The following is a 19,647-nucleotide window of genomic DNA, read 5'->3' as shown; positions in this document are numbered from 1 at the left end:
TATTTAAATATTTCAGCAACTTTACAATATAACCTTATATTATAATAAAATTGGAATGTAAATGGAATCTTATTGCAATCTTTTAACAAACAGCTCGAGCTGATTGCTAAAAGATTGCAATAAGATTCCATTAAACTTCCAATAATATTATAACGTAAGATTATATTGTAAGATAGAGATATATATATCAGCAACATTCTTATTACAATTTCGGAACGCAATTTCTTGGCCGCCTTATGGCTCTCGTACCTAGTATGATGCACGATGCGAAATGCGATATATGACGCGCGATATATCCAATGAGCGTACAGCTTTTCTGGAATACCGGTTTGTTCATTGAGTATATCGCTTTTCACGTTGTGCATCGCGCTAGCTACGGAAGCCATTATATACACACAGATTTTTATTGTCAGGCTGCTCTCTGCAAACAACAAAAGAAGGAAGTTATCCCGTACAATTTTGGATTTTGAGGTGTAGGCGTAGGCGAGGGATATAATCTTCAAGTCATCTGGACTGAATAAATCCTGGTAATAGGCAAACAATTATTTGATATTTAATTGTGTATACAGATACTTAGAGGTTAGGCTATCATTCGTGGTATTACCGTCAATAAGAAAGATAAAACCCGTAATTATGAGTGGAACATTAACACATAAATATAAAATATATTCGAAAGGTCATGTCAGGCGTTTAGCTAAATTAGAGGCTGATGCTTTTAGTAGAACTTTTGCACAAGAATGACAAAGACACAGTAGTGACAGTTCAACTAATGTAGAATATAATAAAGAACGAACTGCACAGACAGAAAACATAAGTGATAATATTGATTATATACCAAATCAATACATAGAACATGATATAGTTGATAAGATATTGCCCGTGTTTGTCGAAGCAGCAAATGCAAATAATAATGAATATGACACTGAAATGACGAATACATCTTTAAATAAAAACATAGATACAAATTTCAGAATAGCTATAGCTGCATGGTCATTGAAATACGGAATCACATACTCTGCATTAACAGCGCTCATGGAAATTTTAAATATTTTTACAAATTATACATTTCCAAAGGATTCTAGAACGATTTTGCAAACTCCAAAGCATACAGATATTGTCACCATGGGCGATGGTCAGTATTGTCATTTTAATATTGAAAATATACACAAAATGATAGCTGAGAGGAGAAAAAATGCTATAAATGTTTCTAAGCTTCATTTATTAATTAATATAGATGGCATATCAATATCAAGATCCTCAAAAGGTTGTTTTTGGCCTATCCTTGTATCTAAAAACCTATGTCGAAAAGTATATGTCGCAGGAATATATTATGGATATACAAAACCAAACGATGCCAATGAATTTTTAAGACGATTTGTATCTGATATGAAACCTGTAATAACAACAGGATATATTTATGATGATATAAGAGTCAGAGTAAACTTAAGTGCATTGATTTGTGATACACCTGCGAAATCATTTATTCTTTCAGTGAAAAGCCATACAGGATTTTTTAGCTGCACAAAATGTACTATAAAAGGTGAATGGCATGGACACATATGTTTTCCTGGTGTATATGAAAATATTTCTTTACGAACAGATGCAGAACTGGCGAGTAATAAATATATAGGAGAATACCAGCAAGGGGAATATATATTAAAAGAAATAGATAACTTTGGATTAGTTTCTTGCGTGCCACTTGATTATATGCATTTAGTGTGTTTAGGGGTAATGCGAAGACTAATTAGTTTATGGTTGAAACATGTATTTCCAAAACGAGTAGCCAACACCTTCTGCAAACGAGTTTCTCAACTGCTAAAAGATATAAGATCAACAGTTCCATCAGAATTTAATAGAAGACCTAGATCTCTTGAAGATTATAAACAGTGGAAAGCTACAGAATTGAGAACTTTTCTTTTATACTTAGGATCTATTGTTTTAAAAGATACATTAGATGGAGACATGTATAATAATTTTTTAACGCTTCATGTTGCTGTTTCAATATTATTAAACCAAGCTCTTTGTAAAGAACAATTTTATTTAAATTACGCTGAAAATTTGTTAAAACATTTTGTTAATTGTTTTGCAAAACTATATGGTAAAACATATGCTTCACACAATAATTTATTACATCTTGTCGCAGATGTAAGAAAATTTGGAGTATTAGATAACTTTAGCTGCTTCAGATTTGAAAATTATATGTCAACAATTAAAAAACTATTGAGGAAAGGAGACAAACCTCTGCAACAAATTGCAAGAAGATTTGGTGAAATAGAAACTGTAAATAAGAAAACAAAGACAAAAAAATCTGAATTAGTTTTGGAAAAGCAACACTTTGATGGCCCTTTGCATCAAAAAGAGAATATCATAAGTCAATATAAAACCTTGCGCAACTCATAATATATTATTCACTGTAATGATAAAAGAAATAATTGCTTCATGTTAGAAAATAAAGAATATATAGAAGTAGAAAACATTATTGAATATGAAGATAAAACAATATTTGTAATTGGAAAAACATTATTGGATGTACAAGATTTATACGACATACCTATCAAGTCCTCATTTTTACAAATAAAGATTATTAAAAATGATGGAAAGCAAACTTTAAATGCATGGAGCCTCAATAATATAGCAGCAAAAGTTTGGAAAATATCGTATGGCGGACAATTTGTCGTATGCCCTTTAATACATATATATAAAAACTAATATATATATATAACAGTTCAACATAATAAGCTGTAAATCTACTTTTAGTTTCGTGGGTTCCAATTGTAGTAAATATATAAGTAGTAAAATAAGCATAGTATAAGGGTGTATGCGTGTGCACATATATTTAAACATAGGTATGGGTGAGAAAGGATTTGTATATTTTTATATTCTGTTTGTCTCTTTCTATAAACTGATATCATTTTTTGGTGCATTCTACAATTAAGTAAGTTGTACTATAAGTATATACAGGGTGTTTGATAGCTGATCATGCAGACGAAAGTTGGAGATAGATTGGGTGTAGCCGAGAAGAAAAGTCATATACCATAATGTCAAATTGGCAATAGTTACCGAGTTATTAATTAAAACATGTGAGCCAACGAGCGCGTAGAGAGCGGAGGGCGGCCGCAGTAAGCACGTAGACATTTGATATAGGCGGAGTCAGTGAATGGCGGTAGACAAGCGCGCGCGGCGAGGGGCAACGTAAGCGACAAGAGGCGATCGCGCGCGACGAAGACCGAGCGAGCTTTTCCTTTATAGCTTTTTCCTTATAGCTCGCTCGCTCCTCGTTGTTCGCACTCGCTCGCTCTTCGTCGTGCTCGCTCGCCTCTTGTCGCTTGCGCTCGCTCGCTCCTCGTCGTTCGCGCTCGCTCGCTCCTCGTCGCGCGCGTTCGCCTCTCGCCGCGCGCGCTCGCCTACCGCCATTCGCTGGCTCCGCCTGTATCAAATGTCTATGTGCTTACTGCAGTCGCCCTCCGCTCTCTACACGCTCGTTGGCTCACATGTTTTAATTAATAACTCGATAACTATTGGCAATTTGACATTGTGGTACATGACTTTTCTTCTCGGCTACACCCAATCTATCTCCAACTTTCGTCTGCATGATCAGCTATCAAACACCCTGTATATGACCACAGCGAAAACAGTATCATAGAATTTGAGGATGGCCTGGCAATAGTGTCTTCATTTTGGTTGAACGACGATGGAACCCAATGTGCTTATCCCACGTTTCGGGATCCAATAAAAATAAAAAAAGCTGTTGTGTCTCATATGTCTCCCGAAGATAACCCGAACTGGAAAACATATAATGTATCAAGGATCTTCTGCAAAATAAGTGAGATTAATTTTTTTAATTATGCGACTATATTTATTATGTGTAAATGTATCGATGTATCTTCTAAGATTTCCGTCTATATTTTCAGATTTATACGAAAGAGCAAAAGAAAAACTATTCCTGGTTGAACAGTTTTCAGATGTAACGGCTGAAGAAGGCATAGAAGATGACATCAAAAGATACGAAAGACAAAAACAATCGAGGCATATGCGAACTAAAAAAAAATATTCTTCATCAGAGGAGTGCGAATTCGACTTTGATAGAAGTCAGAAAGTAACAAAATTACCACCTTTTCCGAAAATTCCAGAACAATTATACGCCTCAAAAGAAAAAGAAATGTACAAGTCAAAAGATATCTTCATTGTCACAACCGAAACGATCTAAATCTGAATGTCAAACAAATCCTATTTTACATACAACTCCATCCAAAGAAGCAACATTATGTACATTCACAGAATGGAATTATCATGATAATGCATCCGATTATAATGACAATGTGCAAGATACAATGAATAAAACGCATCAGAATACATCTATGAAAAGCAAGAACATAATGGCAGAAAATGGTTTGTGATATTAAAATAATATTTGTGTATAATGTAAATTATTTGTTATTATACTAGTGTTTATCATAATGAAATATGAATATACATCAATATTCTAAGCCAGAGCAAAATTGCAAAAAATAACAGAAAGCACCTCATAGTATTTAATATATATTTTGTGGTTATATTATATATCGCGCCACTGTTTAAAATTTATTCATTATTACAGAATTTCAAAAAGAGATTCTAAGGAAATTGCAATTAATACTATATAAAATAACTGCTGTAGAAAATAGAATAGTCATGTTGGAAACATCAAACATGCGGCTGATTAATAAGGAGGCAGCCGATGTTATACAGTATGAAGAATATAATATGCCACTGCAAAATTTGGCGGCGTTGCAACAATTGGAACAACTACAAGAAAACTTATTTGCAAATAAAATGGTAAAAATATAGCGGTGTATATTACAAGTGTAACAGATTATTTAATAATATAATATCTGCCAATGATGTATAAAAATTCTTGTCCCACAGGTACAAACGCTGAAACAAACAGGTGGAGTAAACTTGTCGAATATAATCCCGAATATTCTAAAAAAGATACTAACAAGGGAACTGTCAGGGGTGTCCCTCACCGATTTGATTCTCCTTGAAATATGTTATAAAACAAACAAATCAAAGAGACACGTATTTTTTTATATCGGCCCAATCTCATGTTTAAGGGATGAAACAACCATTTGAAAAAAAACGGTCTTTTTCTTTGAGATCGAATATTGTCGAAACTATAAGACACAAAAAAATTGTTTCAACAAAATTTTAATGGTTTGAAGAGTACTTTGAGGTTATGCAAAGAAAAATTTTTTTTATTAAATATTTATTTAACCACCACATCCACCCCCCTTTTTGCAAAATTAAAAATTTTTTTCACCAAAGTAAAGGTTATTTTTTTCCAAATTCAACTATGTATAATAAAGTAACGTTACGAGAAATCATTTTCGAGAATTAATTGTTATCGCCTCCGTATATACGCCTATCTATATACGTGACGATATGCCTATCGTATATACGTGACGATACGCCTATCAGTTCGTCACGTTCGTGGAAACAAAATGTGCACCGCCTAGTATATAAGGCGACCGTGTATCTAACGTGAGCGTATAATATTCACAGTCAGTATAGTCTTTATACTCTGTTCTTTTATTATACACCATCTTTATACTCTATCTTCTGTTATACTCACATCAGTGGAACTTGCTAAACCACGAGAATATGAGAACTTTCATGTGAGAGGTACGTAAATATTCTACGAGCTACTGTCTTTTACATATTTTTCTCGACATAAATATGTTTCCTTAATGTCTGGTGTATCGATGAAAAAAAGAAGAATTAAAATCGGTTAATATTTTGTATTGTATATTTTAGGTAAATGTTGAATATAAAATAGCTTTTACCCAATTATCGGAAGCACGTAAAAATTTTGAAGTGGTTGAAGTTAAGAGTAAATAGTTTTTATTATAACAGACAGCAAAGTTTAACATCCTTGGAAATGATTATTAATCCGCGTAACGTCGTTAGACTTTGATTGATGTCAATAAATTCAATATATCTAATATAAACGCCAGTAACTGAAGCAGAAATAGAATTAAAGGAAACATACAAAAAGTATTACTGGATAGCATTTTTCATTATAATGGGTTGGAAGTAACGGAAGAAATATATCTCGATTATGAAGAACCTTATAAATTACACAGTCCAGAAATAATTGAAGATGACGAAGAAGCATGGGGTGAAGATAATTTGAATTCTCAACCTCAATGTTCAAATGTTGACGAAGCTTTTGACAATTCTTATAAAAGACAGGCTGTTGAGTATTGGCGGAATAGAGATAATAAAGAAAATAATAACGATAGAACAAGGAGTCGTTCTCTAAAATCAGTGCAACATACATTTAAAAGAGTTTCATCTCTACGTCAGTTAAGACGATGGGAAAAACAATTGCAATCAGGTGGAAATCGTGTAGAAAAATTATCTTACATCTCCAAATTTACATATGGTAAATTTACTGCTGCTGTTGAATCAGGATTCATGGTTCATGATATTGATATAAAAAGATGGGCTTTGCAAGCTCAGGAAGAAATAGGAAATTTACATCCTATATTTAAAGCATCTCCCAGTTAGGTAGCAAGATTCAAAAAGTCCCGAATTGTTTCAAGAAAAGTTACGAAGTTTGTCACTAGAAGAACATTGGAAGATTCTGTTGATTTGCAAAAAACAACTGATGATTTTTTGAAAGCAGTGAAGCCTCTTATTGAACAGTTTGGATCTGAAAATATATATAATTCAGATCAAAGTGGTTTCCAATTGGAAATTCATTCTGGAAAACTATTGTCTAACGAAGGAGAAAAGAAAACAGAACGTGTCGTGCAGTCTATATCATCAACGACATATTCATACACGATACAACCAATAATATCGTGTGATGGCAAATCACACAATTGCTGTCACCTTTATTTATCATCTTTATTTATTATATGTGTTAAAAGAAGTTCATGGTAGATTTGGACCAAGAGTAGAAGAAAACTTGTTTAAACCAATAAATGTTATTGTAAAAGCATCGAAATCTGGCAAAATGACATCAGGTATAGATATCTTTTTATAACTATTTAATATTTTATTTAACAATCTAAAAGGCGTCATGAAAAAGCTATTAAATTAACATTTACATTTCTTACAGATCATTTTAAAATGTGGTTAGAAGAAGCTTATTTTCCAAACATTGGTTCTAATAGCGTTCTTCTTATCGATTCATGGACTGGACATTGCCTTAATATAATTTCGGATTTAACACCTTCGGGAAAACGTATTATTACTATGATAATACCAAAAGGCGCTACAGGAAAAATACAACCATTAGATGTGTATGGATTTAGAATTTGGAAAAATTTTGCTAAAAGATTTTCAGATATTGTTTTACTATTGGAAAGCGATATAAATTTGCATGAACGAAATAATATAATAAAGTTGCAATCACTGATACATAATCAGTTGTCATCCCCACGATATCACAACTTGTTTAAATATTCGGGGTAAAAGCGATTATACAGACGAAAGACCAGAAGAGTTTAAACACCCTGTACAGTTTAATTTTGACGAAACTTTAACTACATGTGACATCGAAGGTTGTAACAATATAGCGGTAATAAGAAGTTCGTGCTGTAAAAAGTCATTATGTTTGAAACACTTTTTCCACGAATATCATTATTGTAATGAGTATAATGAGAGCGAATAACTCTAAATATAAATTTATTATGTTTTTTTAATTATTAAGTACGTTTATGAATTATTGTGTAAACTACAAAATATAAAAGCATAAATATGTAAAAATATGTACGAAAATATTCGAAAATATATACAAAAACATCAGTCCTTAATCCCTATGAGCCATAAACCCTTCATTGGATGTACGTGTGATTTTTTAGAAATATTTTATTATTATAATTCACAAACGTTTCGGTCATATATTTGGCCATTAATGTGCTCTTTTAAAGCAAATAATTCTTCTCTAGTACTCTAAAGTTGTCTTCTTCATATTACGTGCGCTTAATATGTAATGTCTTTCCCAGGGAATCGCCAAAAGCCATTATATATTTTCGAATCTTATTAGTAGGTTCAGGAGCCCCACCGCGTTAGGACGAGAGGGTGCGTAAATGAAAAGAAAAGAATGAAAGAAAGAAAGAAAAGTTGTAAGTTATATAGAAAACTTTAAAAATTTTATTTGAAGCATTTTTTTATGTTTTACTGGTTGAACCATAATTACCTGCGCACATAGCACAGATAAGCGTATATACGGAGGCGATAACAATTAATTCTCGAAAATGATTTCTCGTAACGTTACTTTATTATACATGGTTGAATTTGGAAAAAAATAACCTTTACTTTGGTGAAAAAAAATTTTTAATTTTGCAAAAAGGGGGGATGGAGGTGGTGGTTAAATAAAAAAATATTTAATAAAAAAAATTTTTCTTTGCATAACCTCAAAGTACTCTTCAAACCATTAAAATTTTGTTGAAACAATTTTTTTGTATGTCTTATAATTTCGACAATATTCGATCTCAAAGAAAAAGACCGTTTTTTTTTCAAAGGGTTGTTTCATCCCTTAAACATGAGATTGGGCCGATATAAAAAAATACGTGTCTCTTTGATTTGTTTGTTTTATAACATATTTCAAGGAGAATCAAATCGATGAGGGGTACCCCTGACAGTTCCCTTGTAAGTGACCATCTTGCAGAGAAGTTTAGTTATTTGGGGCAACGAAAAAAATTTAACTTCAGTGCTTTACAACTGTGCTCAATATTAAAAAGTGAGTATTATTATTCACGAAATAATTCTATCCCCAGATAGTCTAACCTGCGCGAGTACATTTTGCGCAAAGTCTGTTATCTACATTTGATGACAAATAGGCCACAAATGTGATGCAAGATCTGTTACATCAGATCCTGCTGCTAAATTAGTGTCAAATATGTGACAGATCCTGCTGTCGAAAAGTTGCTACAAATTTGCAGCAAACACCGAGCAGAATTTGTAGCGACTTGACGGCAAATTGACATCAGTTTTATATTATTAGACATCATTTTGGCTTTCATATATTTCCCAAGGAGAACAGAGAAGTCAAAATGACGTCAAAATGATGTCAAGATATGGTCAAAATTTAGTTCATCAAAATGGCGTCAAAGTGCATAAAATTTTGATGTTTTCTTGACGTTATATTTATGTCACTATGACATAATTTTGACGCTTTTTTTACTATTCTAATTATTATTGGCATGATTGGTGCATTAAGATAGTAATTAATTATCATTATATTTGACTATTTAATACATTTATTATCAATGCCTATTAATTCAAGGAGAATAGTTAGTTTAAAATAATGTCAGTTTTATGTCATTTTTTGATAAAAATGATATCAAATTGACTTTATTTTTATTTTTCTGTTCTCCTTGAGAATATAATATACATATACATACACATACGTTATTGCACAGTAATGTAAACTAAATGTAATATATTGGGTGAGTGCAAAAGTTCGTGCGGAGTTTGTGAGTAAAAGTCACACAGTGATTAGGCAAACAAAAATCTTTATTCAATCAATGATATATTCTCCATCGTTTTCTATAATCTTTTCCCAACGTTCTGGCAGCATACGGATGCCTCGATCATAAAAACTGCGCGGTTTAGATTCGAAGAACGAAGAGACGCCGTTTTTTAAGGCCTCCAAAGAGTCAAAGTTTTTTCCATTTAAATAATTTTGCAATGACCGGAACAAGTGATAGTCAGATGGTGCGATATCAGGAGAATACGGTGGATGCGTTAAGGCATTCCATTTCAGGCTCTTCAGTTTGCGCAGCGTCTTTTTCGAAACGTGTAGTCTGGCGTTGTCGTGATGAAAGACGACTCCCTTGCGATTTGACAAAATCGGACGTTTCTCTTTTATTTCTCGATTCAGATTGGTTAATTGGCGACAGTACTTGTCCGAATCAATCGTTTCGCCAGCGGGGAGAAGCTCGAAATAGATTATGCCCTTGCAATCCCACCAAACAGAGAGCATCACCTTCATCGGGTGCAAACTGGTCTTTGGCATTGCGTCACCATGCTCACCTGATTGTTTCCATGTCCGTTTGCGCTGAACATTGTTGTAGAGGACCCATTTCTCATCGCCCGTCACTAGTCGATCCAAAAACGACTCGTTATTGAGCCGCCCGAGTAAACGGCTGCAGAAATTCGCTTGATTTTGTTCTTCTCGGTCAGCAAATGGGGCACCCATATATTGAGCTTCAAATCGAATCCCATCTTTTTTAAACGCGGAAAAGCGGTTGATCGGTCAACGTTTAGTGCTGTAGCAACTTCTTCTGTTGAAATTCGCGGATTATTGAGCACTAAAGTACGCAAAACATCGTCATCAATGTCAGAAGGTCGACCAGAGCGTGGCTCGTCTTCAAGGTTAAATTCTCCGCGCCGAAATTTAGCAAACCATTTTTCCACAGTTCGTTTAGCTGGTGCTTCATCCTGATAAACATCCTGAATGTTTTTTACGGCTGCGGCAACGTTTATTCCCTTCCGAAACTCGTAAAGCATAACATGCCGTAAATGCACCTTATCGATACTCATTTTTAAAGTGATATTTCTCGAAGCAGTTTGTATGAAAACAAATGATTTTTTTTTAATAACAGCTGAAGACGTCACCTTTCCAACGTTATATAATATGTAGATGGAAGTATTAATGACAACACTTTGCGACGCTTATAACTCCATGTATTGAAACTCCGCACGAACTTTTGCACTCACCCAATATAAAGCTAAATAAATCTTCTTTTAATATAAGGAACATATTTAACTTTAAAGAACCAAACACAAATTCAAAATAAAATATAAGAATATATTGTAGATAATAACACTTAATTTCAAAGAAAATATATGAAAAATTATGTTGATTTCTTTATTTACGTTGACCAGAAGTATTCAACCAGCGCTTTATGGAATCTTCAGCATGCTTCAACGATTGATTTTGAAAACGGCTCATTATGACACCTAAAAAAAGACGAAATTAAGTTATTTTTTCACTCCTAGTTAGTCACCTTGCACGGTAACCTTAATGTGACTTAAAATAAGCAGACCGAGTTTTACATAATGCTTTCCGTTATAACTTAATAACCAGACATCAAATGAAATGAATGAAACATTAACTGTATTAACCAAAGTGGAAATTAAAAATAAAAAACTGTACTTTTTAATAAACATACTAATAGTAAAAATTATTTTTTGCAAAGTTGCGTTCACCTAAATACTATAAAAATTTTTCTTTATAGAAAAAAGAAACGCAAGATAATTAATCACCATAATCATATTGAATTGTGACATTAAAAGTAAGAAATTCCATGAGTTTTCGTAGCAATTAACAATTTCTTAGATTTACTGAAATAATTAGATTTGTGCTACTCATATGCCATAGATTAATGTTAATAAAATATGGCAAAGATGGTTTTTTTATGCTTTTCTTAATTTTGTTTTTCTATATGTAATTATAATGCAATACATGGTTTAATTCTTCATAAGAGAGAGAGAGAGAGAGAGAGAGAGAGAGAGAGAGAGAGAGAGAGAGAGAAAGAGAGAAAGAGAGAAAGAAAGGGGCGAATCTTGAGAATAAAAAAACATAAGCACACTATAAAGACACTTACAAAACAAAGCCTCCTTAATCTGTGTTGCATAGAAAGAGATTTTCACTCCTCCAGTTCTTTTCCAGCTAATTAGTCTTGCAAGATCATTGTGCAATATGATGGACATAAGAGAAGTAGCAGCACTCCATTCATCAGAACCATCAACAATATGTGCATGTAGATAGCTGACCTTCAAAACGCAAAAATGTTCATTATAACTATTTCAAATGAAGCAGATTTGGATTGTTCTATGAATAATTCTTAAATTCTGTAACCTGTTATTGTAGTTAATGACAGTTTCCTTATTGTTGCGCAACTTTTCCCTACCATAAAAAAGTTGCGCAATAACGAAACTATCGTTAACTGCAATTACGAGATCGATATTCATATAGTCGGGTCTTACATATATTTAAGATCGCCTTAAGATTAGTTTTAAAATTCCATTCAACCAATAAAATGGCAAGAGAAACATTTTAAGACTGATCTTGAGACGATCTTATTTCAACGCAGCGGGTGACGTTTTCCAACAATCCAAAGAGATTAGCTACACTTACAAACTGAGAGTACGCAATTTTATTCTTCAAAAATTCGTTGAATTCTTCAAATGACTTCTTATCTCGTAATGGAAGAGGAGGACAATTTTCGGGTCTTTCTACAGTAGCTTCACCAGGAAATATTTCATTTAAGATGCAACGTTGGTTCATCAGCAATATATCCAGTTTACTTGATATATCTCGAAGCAAATCTCTATCAAGATTAGATACGACCGGTCCTACGGACATATTAATTAATGATTAGAAAGTTAGTATGCGTGAAACATACAAGGATTGTTCAAAAAGTAATGTCCCACATTTTTTTTCTCAGAATGTATTTATTCAAAATGGTTGAAAATATTAATAAATGTTTCTTTCACATACTATTTCTTGACATAGTCTTCATCAAATTGTATAGTCTTACGCCAATGTTACGAAGAAAAACCGGTACCGGAAAGGAATTGAATATTTCTTCAACGCTGGCATAAGGCCATACAAGTTGATAGAGATTATTTCGAAAAATGGTATGTGTAAAAGAAATATTTATTTATATATTTTCATCAAATTTCAATCATTTTGAATAAATATGTTCTGAAAAAAATGTTAGGTATTACTTTTTAAACAACCCTTATATATATTGCAGTTATATAAATTAGAATAAAGGAAATTATTACCATGAAGCTTCTTAAAATGGTTTAATGTTGTTGTCAGTAAATCGCGTTCTGCATTTGATAAACTTAATAAACGTATAACATATTAGGAAAAATAATATTTATGAAAACTATTTCTGAAGCGTGAGATTGTTGAGAAAATTAAATTACCTTGTGAATTTGGAGATGCTTGATTTTTCTCATTATCAACTGACATTAAAGTCTTTTTTTTTGTAAAACATCATCTTCATTTTCATCTTGTAGTTTCGCAGTTCATTGTATCAGATAAATTTTTTTATGTTCATTGTTCCTATCATCTGAATTAACATTAGAATTGTTATTTTATTTCCAATATTGATTGCATAAAATATAGTAGAAATATGAACATATTCACATTTATATAATTATAATTTTATATAAAGAGAGGAACTATGCAGCTGAGAGAGAGAGAGAGAGAGACAGACAGCCAGACAGATAGACAAAGAGAGACAGAGAGTGAGTGTCTTTGCCCGCGTGCGCGTGTCAAAGAGAGAAAGGCATAACATCTGCCATATATATTTTTTTTCAATGCAAGATAATGTACTGAAGAAAGTATAATAGAAAAAATATGAAATTATTTACATTGATCAAAGAGAGATAACTTTGCTTTGTTATTTTGGGAAGCATTTAGTTTCCTCCTAAAGAGATTCTGCTCCATATGTACAGACAGTGTGCTCATGAACATTGTAGAACTATTTGATCTTGATGTAGTAGGTTGTTCATCATCATCTGTACTCAATTGAGAAGATAAGTACTTTGGAGAAGCTATAACCGTCCACAAAATAAATTATACAAAAGCTTGCAGGAATAAAATCATCTATAATTAATATAAAAATATCGTTATTACTTGAAAATGTTACGTCCTGGAGGAGGAACGCAACTTGACGCTTGCTTTCGCAAGCTCCGACGTACTCGCAAATCTGCGGAACAGATCAAGGATCGGAATGACCCCTTTATCTGGCGCAGACGTACGTCGATGGTCCTTTATTTAGGTCAAGGAACTGAATCCTTTTACCTGGGATAGGACCGTGAACGACAGTTGAGGGAAGGGAGAATTTTTGATTGAGAATAATTATTTGGAAAACGTGATTGGTTTACAATTACAAACAACTTGTTTTATTAGTGATTAGACGGAAGTTCACAATGAAATAAAATTTGTAAGATTTTATAGTATGTCTGTATACATATGTGGTTAACAATCGCGCTCAGAACAATGATTCTCGATTACTCAGAACAATATTCCGTGTTCGTTATGTCCGACTGTGATCGAAAGGATTGGGCCACTGACGTCTGATTTAACAATTAAGGAGGAATGCCAAGGAGGATAGAAAACGGAAGTAAAACGAAAGGAAAAGAAAAGAGAGAGAAGAAAAGATAAAAAAAAATGAAACGAAAAAGGTCACTTAGGTAAAAGAAAATATAAATAACTTACTGCTGGACTTCTCTGATCTTAGTAAACAATGAAAGGTGTGATTGCTGCGTCTCTGTGAGGATGGACCCAAGTTGCGCCAAGAACTAGAAACTGGTCTCAGCAGGATCTCTCACAATGTCTCAAGGGTGCACGAGATCGTTGCACAGAAGAATAGATGACTGAAGAACACTGATCTGACTCACTAGTAGGGTTGGTTATCAAGAAACCCTGAAGGGGTGTTGGAGAGAAGACTCTGTCCTGGCTGCGGGTCGGTCGGGAGAAAAATAGAAGTGGCATAGCTTTTTTACTTTACCAAAAACGTCACCTCGGTCGAGAGGTGGGGTTTGGGAAGTTGCGTCAGGCTCCAAAGTTTATGTCCAAATATGGGTATAGGATTTTGTTGCAAACTTTTCGGAAGTGGGGTTTTAGTAGGGTTCTTAGATAAATATGATAAAGGATCGGGTATCTATGGCAGTAAAAGATTTCAAGGTTTCGCTAGGGTTAGTCAGAGGTTGTGCGCGATAGGAATTTATGAATAACGTGGGAAACGCGTGAGTTTCCGAAGATCAAAGGCTGGCAACATCATATAACAGCATGAAAGATTGTCTGGTCGGTCCGTCTTCAAAGAAAATTATTGCTCCGAACGGGAAGTTATTCAAGGTTATTTGGAAAGGAGGTATATGGCCAAAATGACTCAATGGATCCTTTCCGACGGAAATAGAGGAAACTCTGGTGATTAACGCAGAGAGAAAAGAAAGAGAAATCTGTGTGTGTGACGTCACAGTTCTCGGAGGGTCGCGGAATGTGAACATTTGGTAGTATAATATAAAATGCAATCCGCCCCACCCGACAACAAATTCAAGGTACGCGGAGTCCGCAGGACGTAACAAAAATGACAACTTACTATCAGAAAAATTAAGATAGTTCTCTTTATCTAAATGTTGAGAGATGCTATGCAATTTTCTAAAAGGTTTTGTCTTGTTTGACTGCAGTGGTTCTACGATTACTTTGTCCGATATTTCTGTATTACAATCTTTAGGAGAACAATATTTTTGTTGTACAGCTAAAATTATAAAAAGACTATAAAACTGTACAATTACGAAACAGATGAAACAGATTTTTATTAAATTTAATTCTAAAAGCACATAAATAATTATTATTTATGAATATACATGTACATATTCTCATTTAGTAAAGAATGCTGCTTTATCCTTTTTCCTCTAATGTAATGTTATAGTGAGTTAACTTTAAATGGCCTGATGACTTAACACTTGATTCATTACAAGATAATGATTTTCCTATAGATGTGTCTTTTTCTATTGACTGTTTAGTAGATATTTTCACTGATTTATTTTTAATAAGTTCTTTGAATTTATTTGGAAGGAGAGAATTTGGAGCAGGTATTTCAGTGCTTGTACCACGAGGGATATGTAATGCAGGATTGTCTAATTCTTCATCTTCTGAAGAGGATATATATCTTTTATTCTTTTTTTTCTTTCTTGGTTGGTCATAATCTGTTTTCACATCTGTTCGAGCAACTTCTCCCTCTAGAACAGTTTTAGCCGCTTTGAGAGCAGCATTGTAAGTATCTACAAGTAAGAAAGTACATAAAAATATAACATAGATACATATGATACTGAAACTTATTTGTTAATATAATAAAGTGCAATTATATTTTAGGTATATCGGCATTGAAATAACTCTGTATTTAAAAGTAAAATATATGGTAATATATCTGAAAAAGCTATGAAATTATTATAATAATGATGCAATCGAAGATTATAAATATCCCAATCTTGTCCTGGGTCGATTCTTGACAGAATCAAACGAGTAGTTTTAAGTTTATCTTTTTTAGGTGGATATTTGCACATAGTACCCATACAGCACAGAAAGATTGCAGCAACATTGCAGCAATCTTGTTTTGCAAGATTGTATCATTGCAACATCATTGCAAAATGTTACTGCAATGGTGCAGCAATATTGCAGCAACATTAAAATGTCCGCTTGCAGTAATATTGCGTTGCAATGGTGCAGCAATATTGCATTATAATAGCGCAGCAGTATTGTACTGCAATACTGCAGCAATATTATTATATACTGCAATACTGCAGCAATATTATTATATACTGCAATAATACAGCAACATTCTGTTGTAATATTGCAATAACAATGTTATATAATATATAATATGCAATAAAGTTACAACTATTATGCCTATATATATACGTGTGTGTGCGCGTGCGCGCGCGTGTGTGTGTGTGTGCGCGCGCGCGCGTGTGTGTGTGTGTGTGTGTGTGTGTGTAGAGTGGCGTAATAGCTGTAATATACAAAATTAAACAATATAATATTATATAGCTCTAACTATAGCTCTAATATATGCAACTAAACCATTCTAAAACACATGTATTCAACATTTTGTAATTATACAATTCTATATAACATAATTATGTCTTAATCTTTTTTCCACAGATACCAGCAGATGGCAAAATTGTCAGTATAACATTATTGTGATATTAAAAGTCCGCTTTTTATTACATCTAAAACGAAATATAACAATTACGTCAATGTTATATTTTGTTATAAAAATGTAATAAAATGCGGATATTTGAATATTATCATAATAAAAAGCGAATCGAAATAGCATATAGTCTAATCAATTTTCAAAGTGAAATCCGGGAAACCAAATAAATACCCAAGAGATATATAGTCTTATCTGTATGCATTGCTTACAACACCTGTTGCAGGGTGTAGTCTATGTATATACTTACCATATATAGGTCGACAAAATACAATTTCTGAGTACGGTGGTTCCAATGAGATCTTTCAGAAAGGTTATAAGGCTCCGTCAGTTTCTCAACACACACATTTGTGTCATCTGCAACTTGACTAAATAAAATATAAAGGGACGAATTGTAATATTTTACGGAGTGAATTGCGTTGCAAAACGATATTTACATTGCCATTATATGTCGATAAGCGTTCTTTCTCGTTTGAGATGAAAATATGACTGCGATTTAGATCAGTTTGATCGAAAGACGTTACAATAACGTCTTTGTTACAATAACCAAATGTATTTACATACCTCTTTTCTCCAGTTACGTAACAGACACTGTAAGGAGATTCCAACTTCCAACTAAAGAGCCTCAAAGGGAGAGAGTGGCAAACTGATCACGTGACCAGGTCTCTGCTAATTCGATGGAGACACAAACCCTTCTTCACCAATTAGAATATTGATATAGCATGACGACAAGCTGGTTTTACAATAAGTCATAGAGTTAAGACCGACTTTAACCCTAACTAGTCTAACATTCGGTGATTTAAGCCGTAAGCTTTAAAAATCGGACAATCGTAGTCAAATTTTTTTTTAACATCTATCAACGAATAGAGGTTAAAAGAGGAGATAAAAGAGGAGGTTAAAGCGTTTAGCGTCGCATAGGACATTCGTCCACGGATATTTAATTGTTATTGCAAATTAATATCTTTGCAATATAGCTGTAATATTGCAGAAATAATATTGCACAATATTGTTTTTGCAATTTTGCTGTAATATTGCACTGCAATATGCAATTTTGCAATGTTACAACAATGTTGCTGCAGCTTCTGTGCTGTATGGGTATTGTTATCAAAGAGCCATTTAAAAGGAATTACTTCTATTAGTGTCTCAGATTCGTCACATGAATCATTAAATTCCACAAGTGCAAACTGAAAAGAAAAATAAAACATTGGCCTACAAGATAATATAATTTGTATAATAAAATAAAAAAAATATAGAATTTGTTCTTACTAGCATTTTAATGATTATTGCAGTGTACAAAAGGAATGCATAAAAATGTTTCGTTATTGTCCGGAAAAAGAATGCATTTACAAAAAAAATGTTTAATTTTATAAGCAGTTCTTTCGCTTTCTAGACGAGAAACTTTAACAATTCCAAGTTCTGAAGATGCAATAGGAAAATTATAATAATCTTCTTGTTCTAAAAACCTACATCCCAGTAGAAAAATATCATTTTGAGGTGTTCGGATGATCATATTCAAGATTAAAATTTTTCCACATTTAGTTTTAAAGCAGCTATTTGTGTTTACATTTCTCTAATATAGAAAATACTATATTTAGTATTGTATTAAATATTTGAGATCAAGTATAACCTAAAATATAACCTAAAAATATGACCAAATATTTTATTAAATAAAATAGATTGTAATGATGAAAAGAGATGTGTCACAAGGAACAAGTACGTAAAGAAAGAGATAATAGTATTAAGTTAAATTTTATTGTGCAACTCAATGATTACCAGAAAAACTAATATAAATGTAAAACGAGATTCACTTACCTCTCTCTTCTTTAACTCTTTCGTCATTTTCATATTATTTTTATATTATTCTCTTTTATTATATTTTTCCTAATAGAATCGCATTTTTTTGACAACACCAGTCATTTTCACACTTTACTGCCTTCAGTGAATGTAAGTGTAGTTAGCTTGCGAACAAGTGAAAATAACAGACTACATATACATGTCATATGTATTCGAATACCATTGGACCGTGGCGTACGAACTTAGCCAATAAGATGTGAACAATAAGCGAATCAACAAATCATCATCAATTATTCTTATGGTCGAAAAATTTGACTCTGATCGACCAATTTTCTTAGTACCCAGCAAGAAATGAATATCGTATCGAAATCCAATTCAATGTTCACTGGAATATTTAGAGCCGATATTCATAGTCTGATCTTATATTTTAGTTTGAATTTCATCTTCCAATTCTGTACGATTCATTTTATTGATTACACAATAACTGAAGATGAATTTAAGACGATCTTAAATAATATCCAATAAAGAAAACAATTAAGCTAGCGGCACACGATGCTTATTGTTTTCGTGCTGGATTGCTTGCTGGATGAAAATACTGCGTTCTGATTGGTGCATTTCCATCCATCTTCGAAAATATACCAATCACAACGCAGTATTTTCATCCAGCAAGCAATCCGGCACGAAAACAAGCACCGTGTGTCGTGGCTTAAGAAAAAAGATTCAAAATTTTATATTATTTTAAACAGCAACTCAGAGCAACACTCTTTTGAACACAAATGTTTAAGAATACAATTGTATCTGAATGGTCAAACTTTAACCTTTTTCTGACTATTGTTATATCATACATTTTCATAATAATACGCATACATATATAACTAAAAAAATATGCCGCAATATCTGAAACTAAAAAAACTCAATAAAATGAGAAATCAATATAAAGTCAATTTTAAGTCATATGAAATTGAGATTTTATTCATGACCAAATATTGACGTAAATGTGATTAAAATGACGTCAAATTGACTTCATTTTGACTTTTCTGTTCTCCTTGGGTTTGTTCTATTTGAGTGCAGTTTCTGTTACAAATTTATTTACATTACTCATCAGCAGACTCTGCTGCTT

The 19,647-nt window shown here is 32.9% G+C and overlaps 4 protein-coding genes across 12 annotated transcripts; 2 read left to right on the top strand and 2 right to left on the bottom strand.

The window, feature by feature from the left end:
• The first annotated feature begins 249 nt into the window (after positions 1 to 249).
• LOC105181463 (uncharacterized) lies at positions 250 to 5,165 on the top strand. 4 transcript variants are annotated; one of them, XR_003112920.1, is made up of 8 exons: positions 250 to 327; positions 414 to 527; positions 972 to 1,132; positions 1,235 to 1,540; positions 3,627 to 3,823; positions 3,912 to 4,389; positions 4,598 to 4,815; positions 4,906 to 5,165. XR_003112920.1 is itself a non-coding variant. In XM_011138231.3 (7 exons), exons 5-7 carry the CDS (start codon positions 4,332 to 4,334, stop codon positions 5,110 to 5,112), a joined length of 483 nt encoding a protein of 160 aa, XP_011136533.1. In that variant the 5' UTR covers positions 345 to 527; positions 972 to 1,132; positions 1,235 to 1,540; positions 3,627 to 3,823; positions 3,912 to 4,331; the 3' UTR covers positions 5,113 to 5,165. The 4 variants fall into 4 exon arrangements, 2 of the variants coding, with proteins under 2 accessions (XP_011136533.1, XP_011136536.1); XR_003112919.1 differs by lacking the exon at positions 250 to 327 and having other exon boundaries at positions 344 to 527; positions 1,235 to 1,395; positions 1,493 to 1,540; XM_011138231.3 differs by lacking the exon at positions 250 to 327 and having other exon boundaries at positions 345 to 527.
• Positions 5,166 to 5,343: 178 nt separating this feature from the next.
• LOC109504100 (uncharacterized) lies at positions 5,344 to 7,765 on the top strand. The gene is made up of 3 exons (XM_025298863.1): positions 5,344 to 5,661; positions 5,794 to 7,010; positions 7,106 to 7,765. The coding sequence occupies exons 2-3, from the start codon at positions 6,851 to 6,853 to the stop codon at positions 7,459 to 7,461; spliced, it is 516 nt and encodes a 171-aa protein (XP_025154648.1). The 5' UTR covers positions 5,344 to 5,661; positions 5,794 to 6,850; the 3' UTR covers positions 7,462 to 7,765.
• Positions 7,766 to 10,844: 3,079 nt separating this feature from the next.
• On the bottom strand, positions 10,845 to 15,250 carry LOC112588554 (uncharacterized). Of its 2 annotated transcripts, XM_025298862.1 has the most exons (6): positions 14,237 to 15,250; positions 13,387 to 13,569; positions 12,937 to 13,082; positions 12,137 to 12,354; positions 11,604 to 11,772; positions 10,845 to 10,956 (listed from the first exon to the last, which is right to left on the bottom strand). In XM_025298862.1, the coding sequence occupies exons 3-6, from the start codon at positions 12,980 to 12,982 to the stop codon at positions 10,865 to 10,867; spliced, it is 525 nt and encodes a 174-aa protein (XP_025154647.1). In that variant the 5' UTR covers positions 12,983 to 13,082; positions 13,387 to 13,569; positions 14,237 to 15,250; the 3' UTR covers positions 10,845 to 10,864. The 2 variants fall into 2 exon arrangements, with proteins under 2 accessions (XP_025154647.1, XP_025154646.1); XM_025298861.1 differs by lacking the exon at positions 14,237 to 15,250 and having other exon boundaries at positions 13,387 to 13,667.
• Positions 15,251 to 15,407: 157 nt separating this feature from the next.
• LOC112588555 (uncharacterized) lies at positions 15,408 to 18,697 on the bottom strand. 5 transcript variants are annotated; one of them, XR_003112923.1, is made up of 3 exons: positions 18,546 to 18,697; positions 17,864 to 17,917; positions 15,408 to 15,804 (listed from the first exon to the last, which is right to left on the bottom strand). XR_003112923.1 is itself a non-coding variant. In XM_025298870.1 (3 exons), the coding sequence occupies exons 1-3, from the start codon at positions 17,176 to 17,178 to the stop codon at positions 15,763 to 15,765; spliced, it is 168 nt and encodes a 55-aa protein (XP_025154655.1). In that variant the 5' UTR covers positions 17,179 to 17,290; the 3' UTR covers positions 15,408 to 15,762. The 5 variants fall into 5 exon arrangements, 2 of the variants coding, with proteins under 2 accessions (XP_025154655.1, XP_025154654.1); XR_003112921.1 differs by lacking the exon at positions 18,546 to 18,697 and adding an exon at positions 18,000 to 18,063; XR_003112922.1 differs by lacking the exons at positions 17,864 to 17,917; positions 18,546 to 18,697 and adding exons at positions 16,984 to 17,101; positions 17,298 to 17,857.
• Positions 18,698 to 19,647: the final 950 nt, after the last annotated feature.

The sequence above is a fragment of the Harpegnathos saltator genome, unplaced genomic scaffold (assembly GCF_003227715.2).
Source record: "Harpegnathos saltator strain DR-91 unplaced genomic scaffold, Hsal_v8.6 scaffold243, whole genome shotgun sequence".
Taxonomy (NCBI): Eukaryota; Metazoa; Arthropoda; class Insecta; order Hymenoptera; family Formicidae; genus Harpegnathos; species Harpegnathos saltator.
This window is presented reverse-complemented; position numbering and strand designations above follow the sequence as displayed.

Bases quoted from the DNA above. Each gene is read 5' to 3' on its own strand.
- LOC112588554 (XM_025298862.1), bottom strand. From the start codon at position 12,982: ATGTCAGTTGATAATGAGAAAAATCAAGCATCTCCAAATTCACAAG. The intron at 11,773-12,136 runs GTAAGTGTAGCT...TGCGTTTTGAAG, and splicing joins AAATTGCGTACTCTCAGTTT to GTCAGCTATCTACATGCACA. The intron at 10,957-11,603 runs GTAAGTGTCTTT...GTCTTTTTTTAG, and splicing joins GATTAAGGAGGCTTTGTTTT to GTGTCATAATGAGCCGTTTT.
- LOC112588555 (XM_025298869.1), bottom strand. From the start codon at position 16,095: ATGGGTACTATGTGCAAATATCCACCTAAAAAAGATAAACTTAAAACT. The intron at 15,805-15,971 runs ATAATTTCATAG...TCTTACTTGTAG, and splicing joins TCGATTGCATCATTATTATA to ATACTTACAATGCTGCTCTC.
- LOC109504100 (XM_025298863.1), top strand. From the start codon at position 6,851: ATGGCAAATCACACAATTGCTGTCACCTTTATTTATCATCTTTATTTA. The intron at 7,011-7,105 runs GTATAGATATCT...CATTTCTTACAG, and splicing joins ATCTGGCAAAATGACATCAG to ATCATTTTAAAATGTGGTTA.
- LOC105181463 (XM_011138234.3), top strand. From the start codon at position 4,332: ATGAATAAAACGCATCAGAATACATCTATGAAAAGCAAGAACATAATG. The intron at 4,390-4,597 runs GTTTGTGATATT...TCATTATTACAG, and splicing joins GAACATAATGGCAGAAAATG to AATTTCAAAAAGAGATTCTA. The intron at 4,816-4,905 runs GTAAAAATATAG...CTTGTCCCACAG, and splicing joins ACTTATTTGCAAATAAAATG to GTACAAACGCTGAAACAAAC.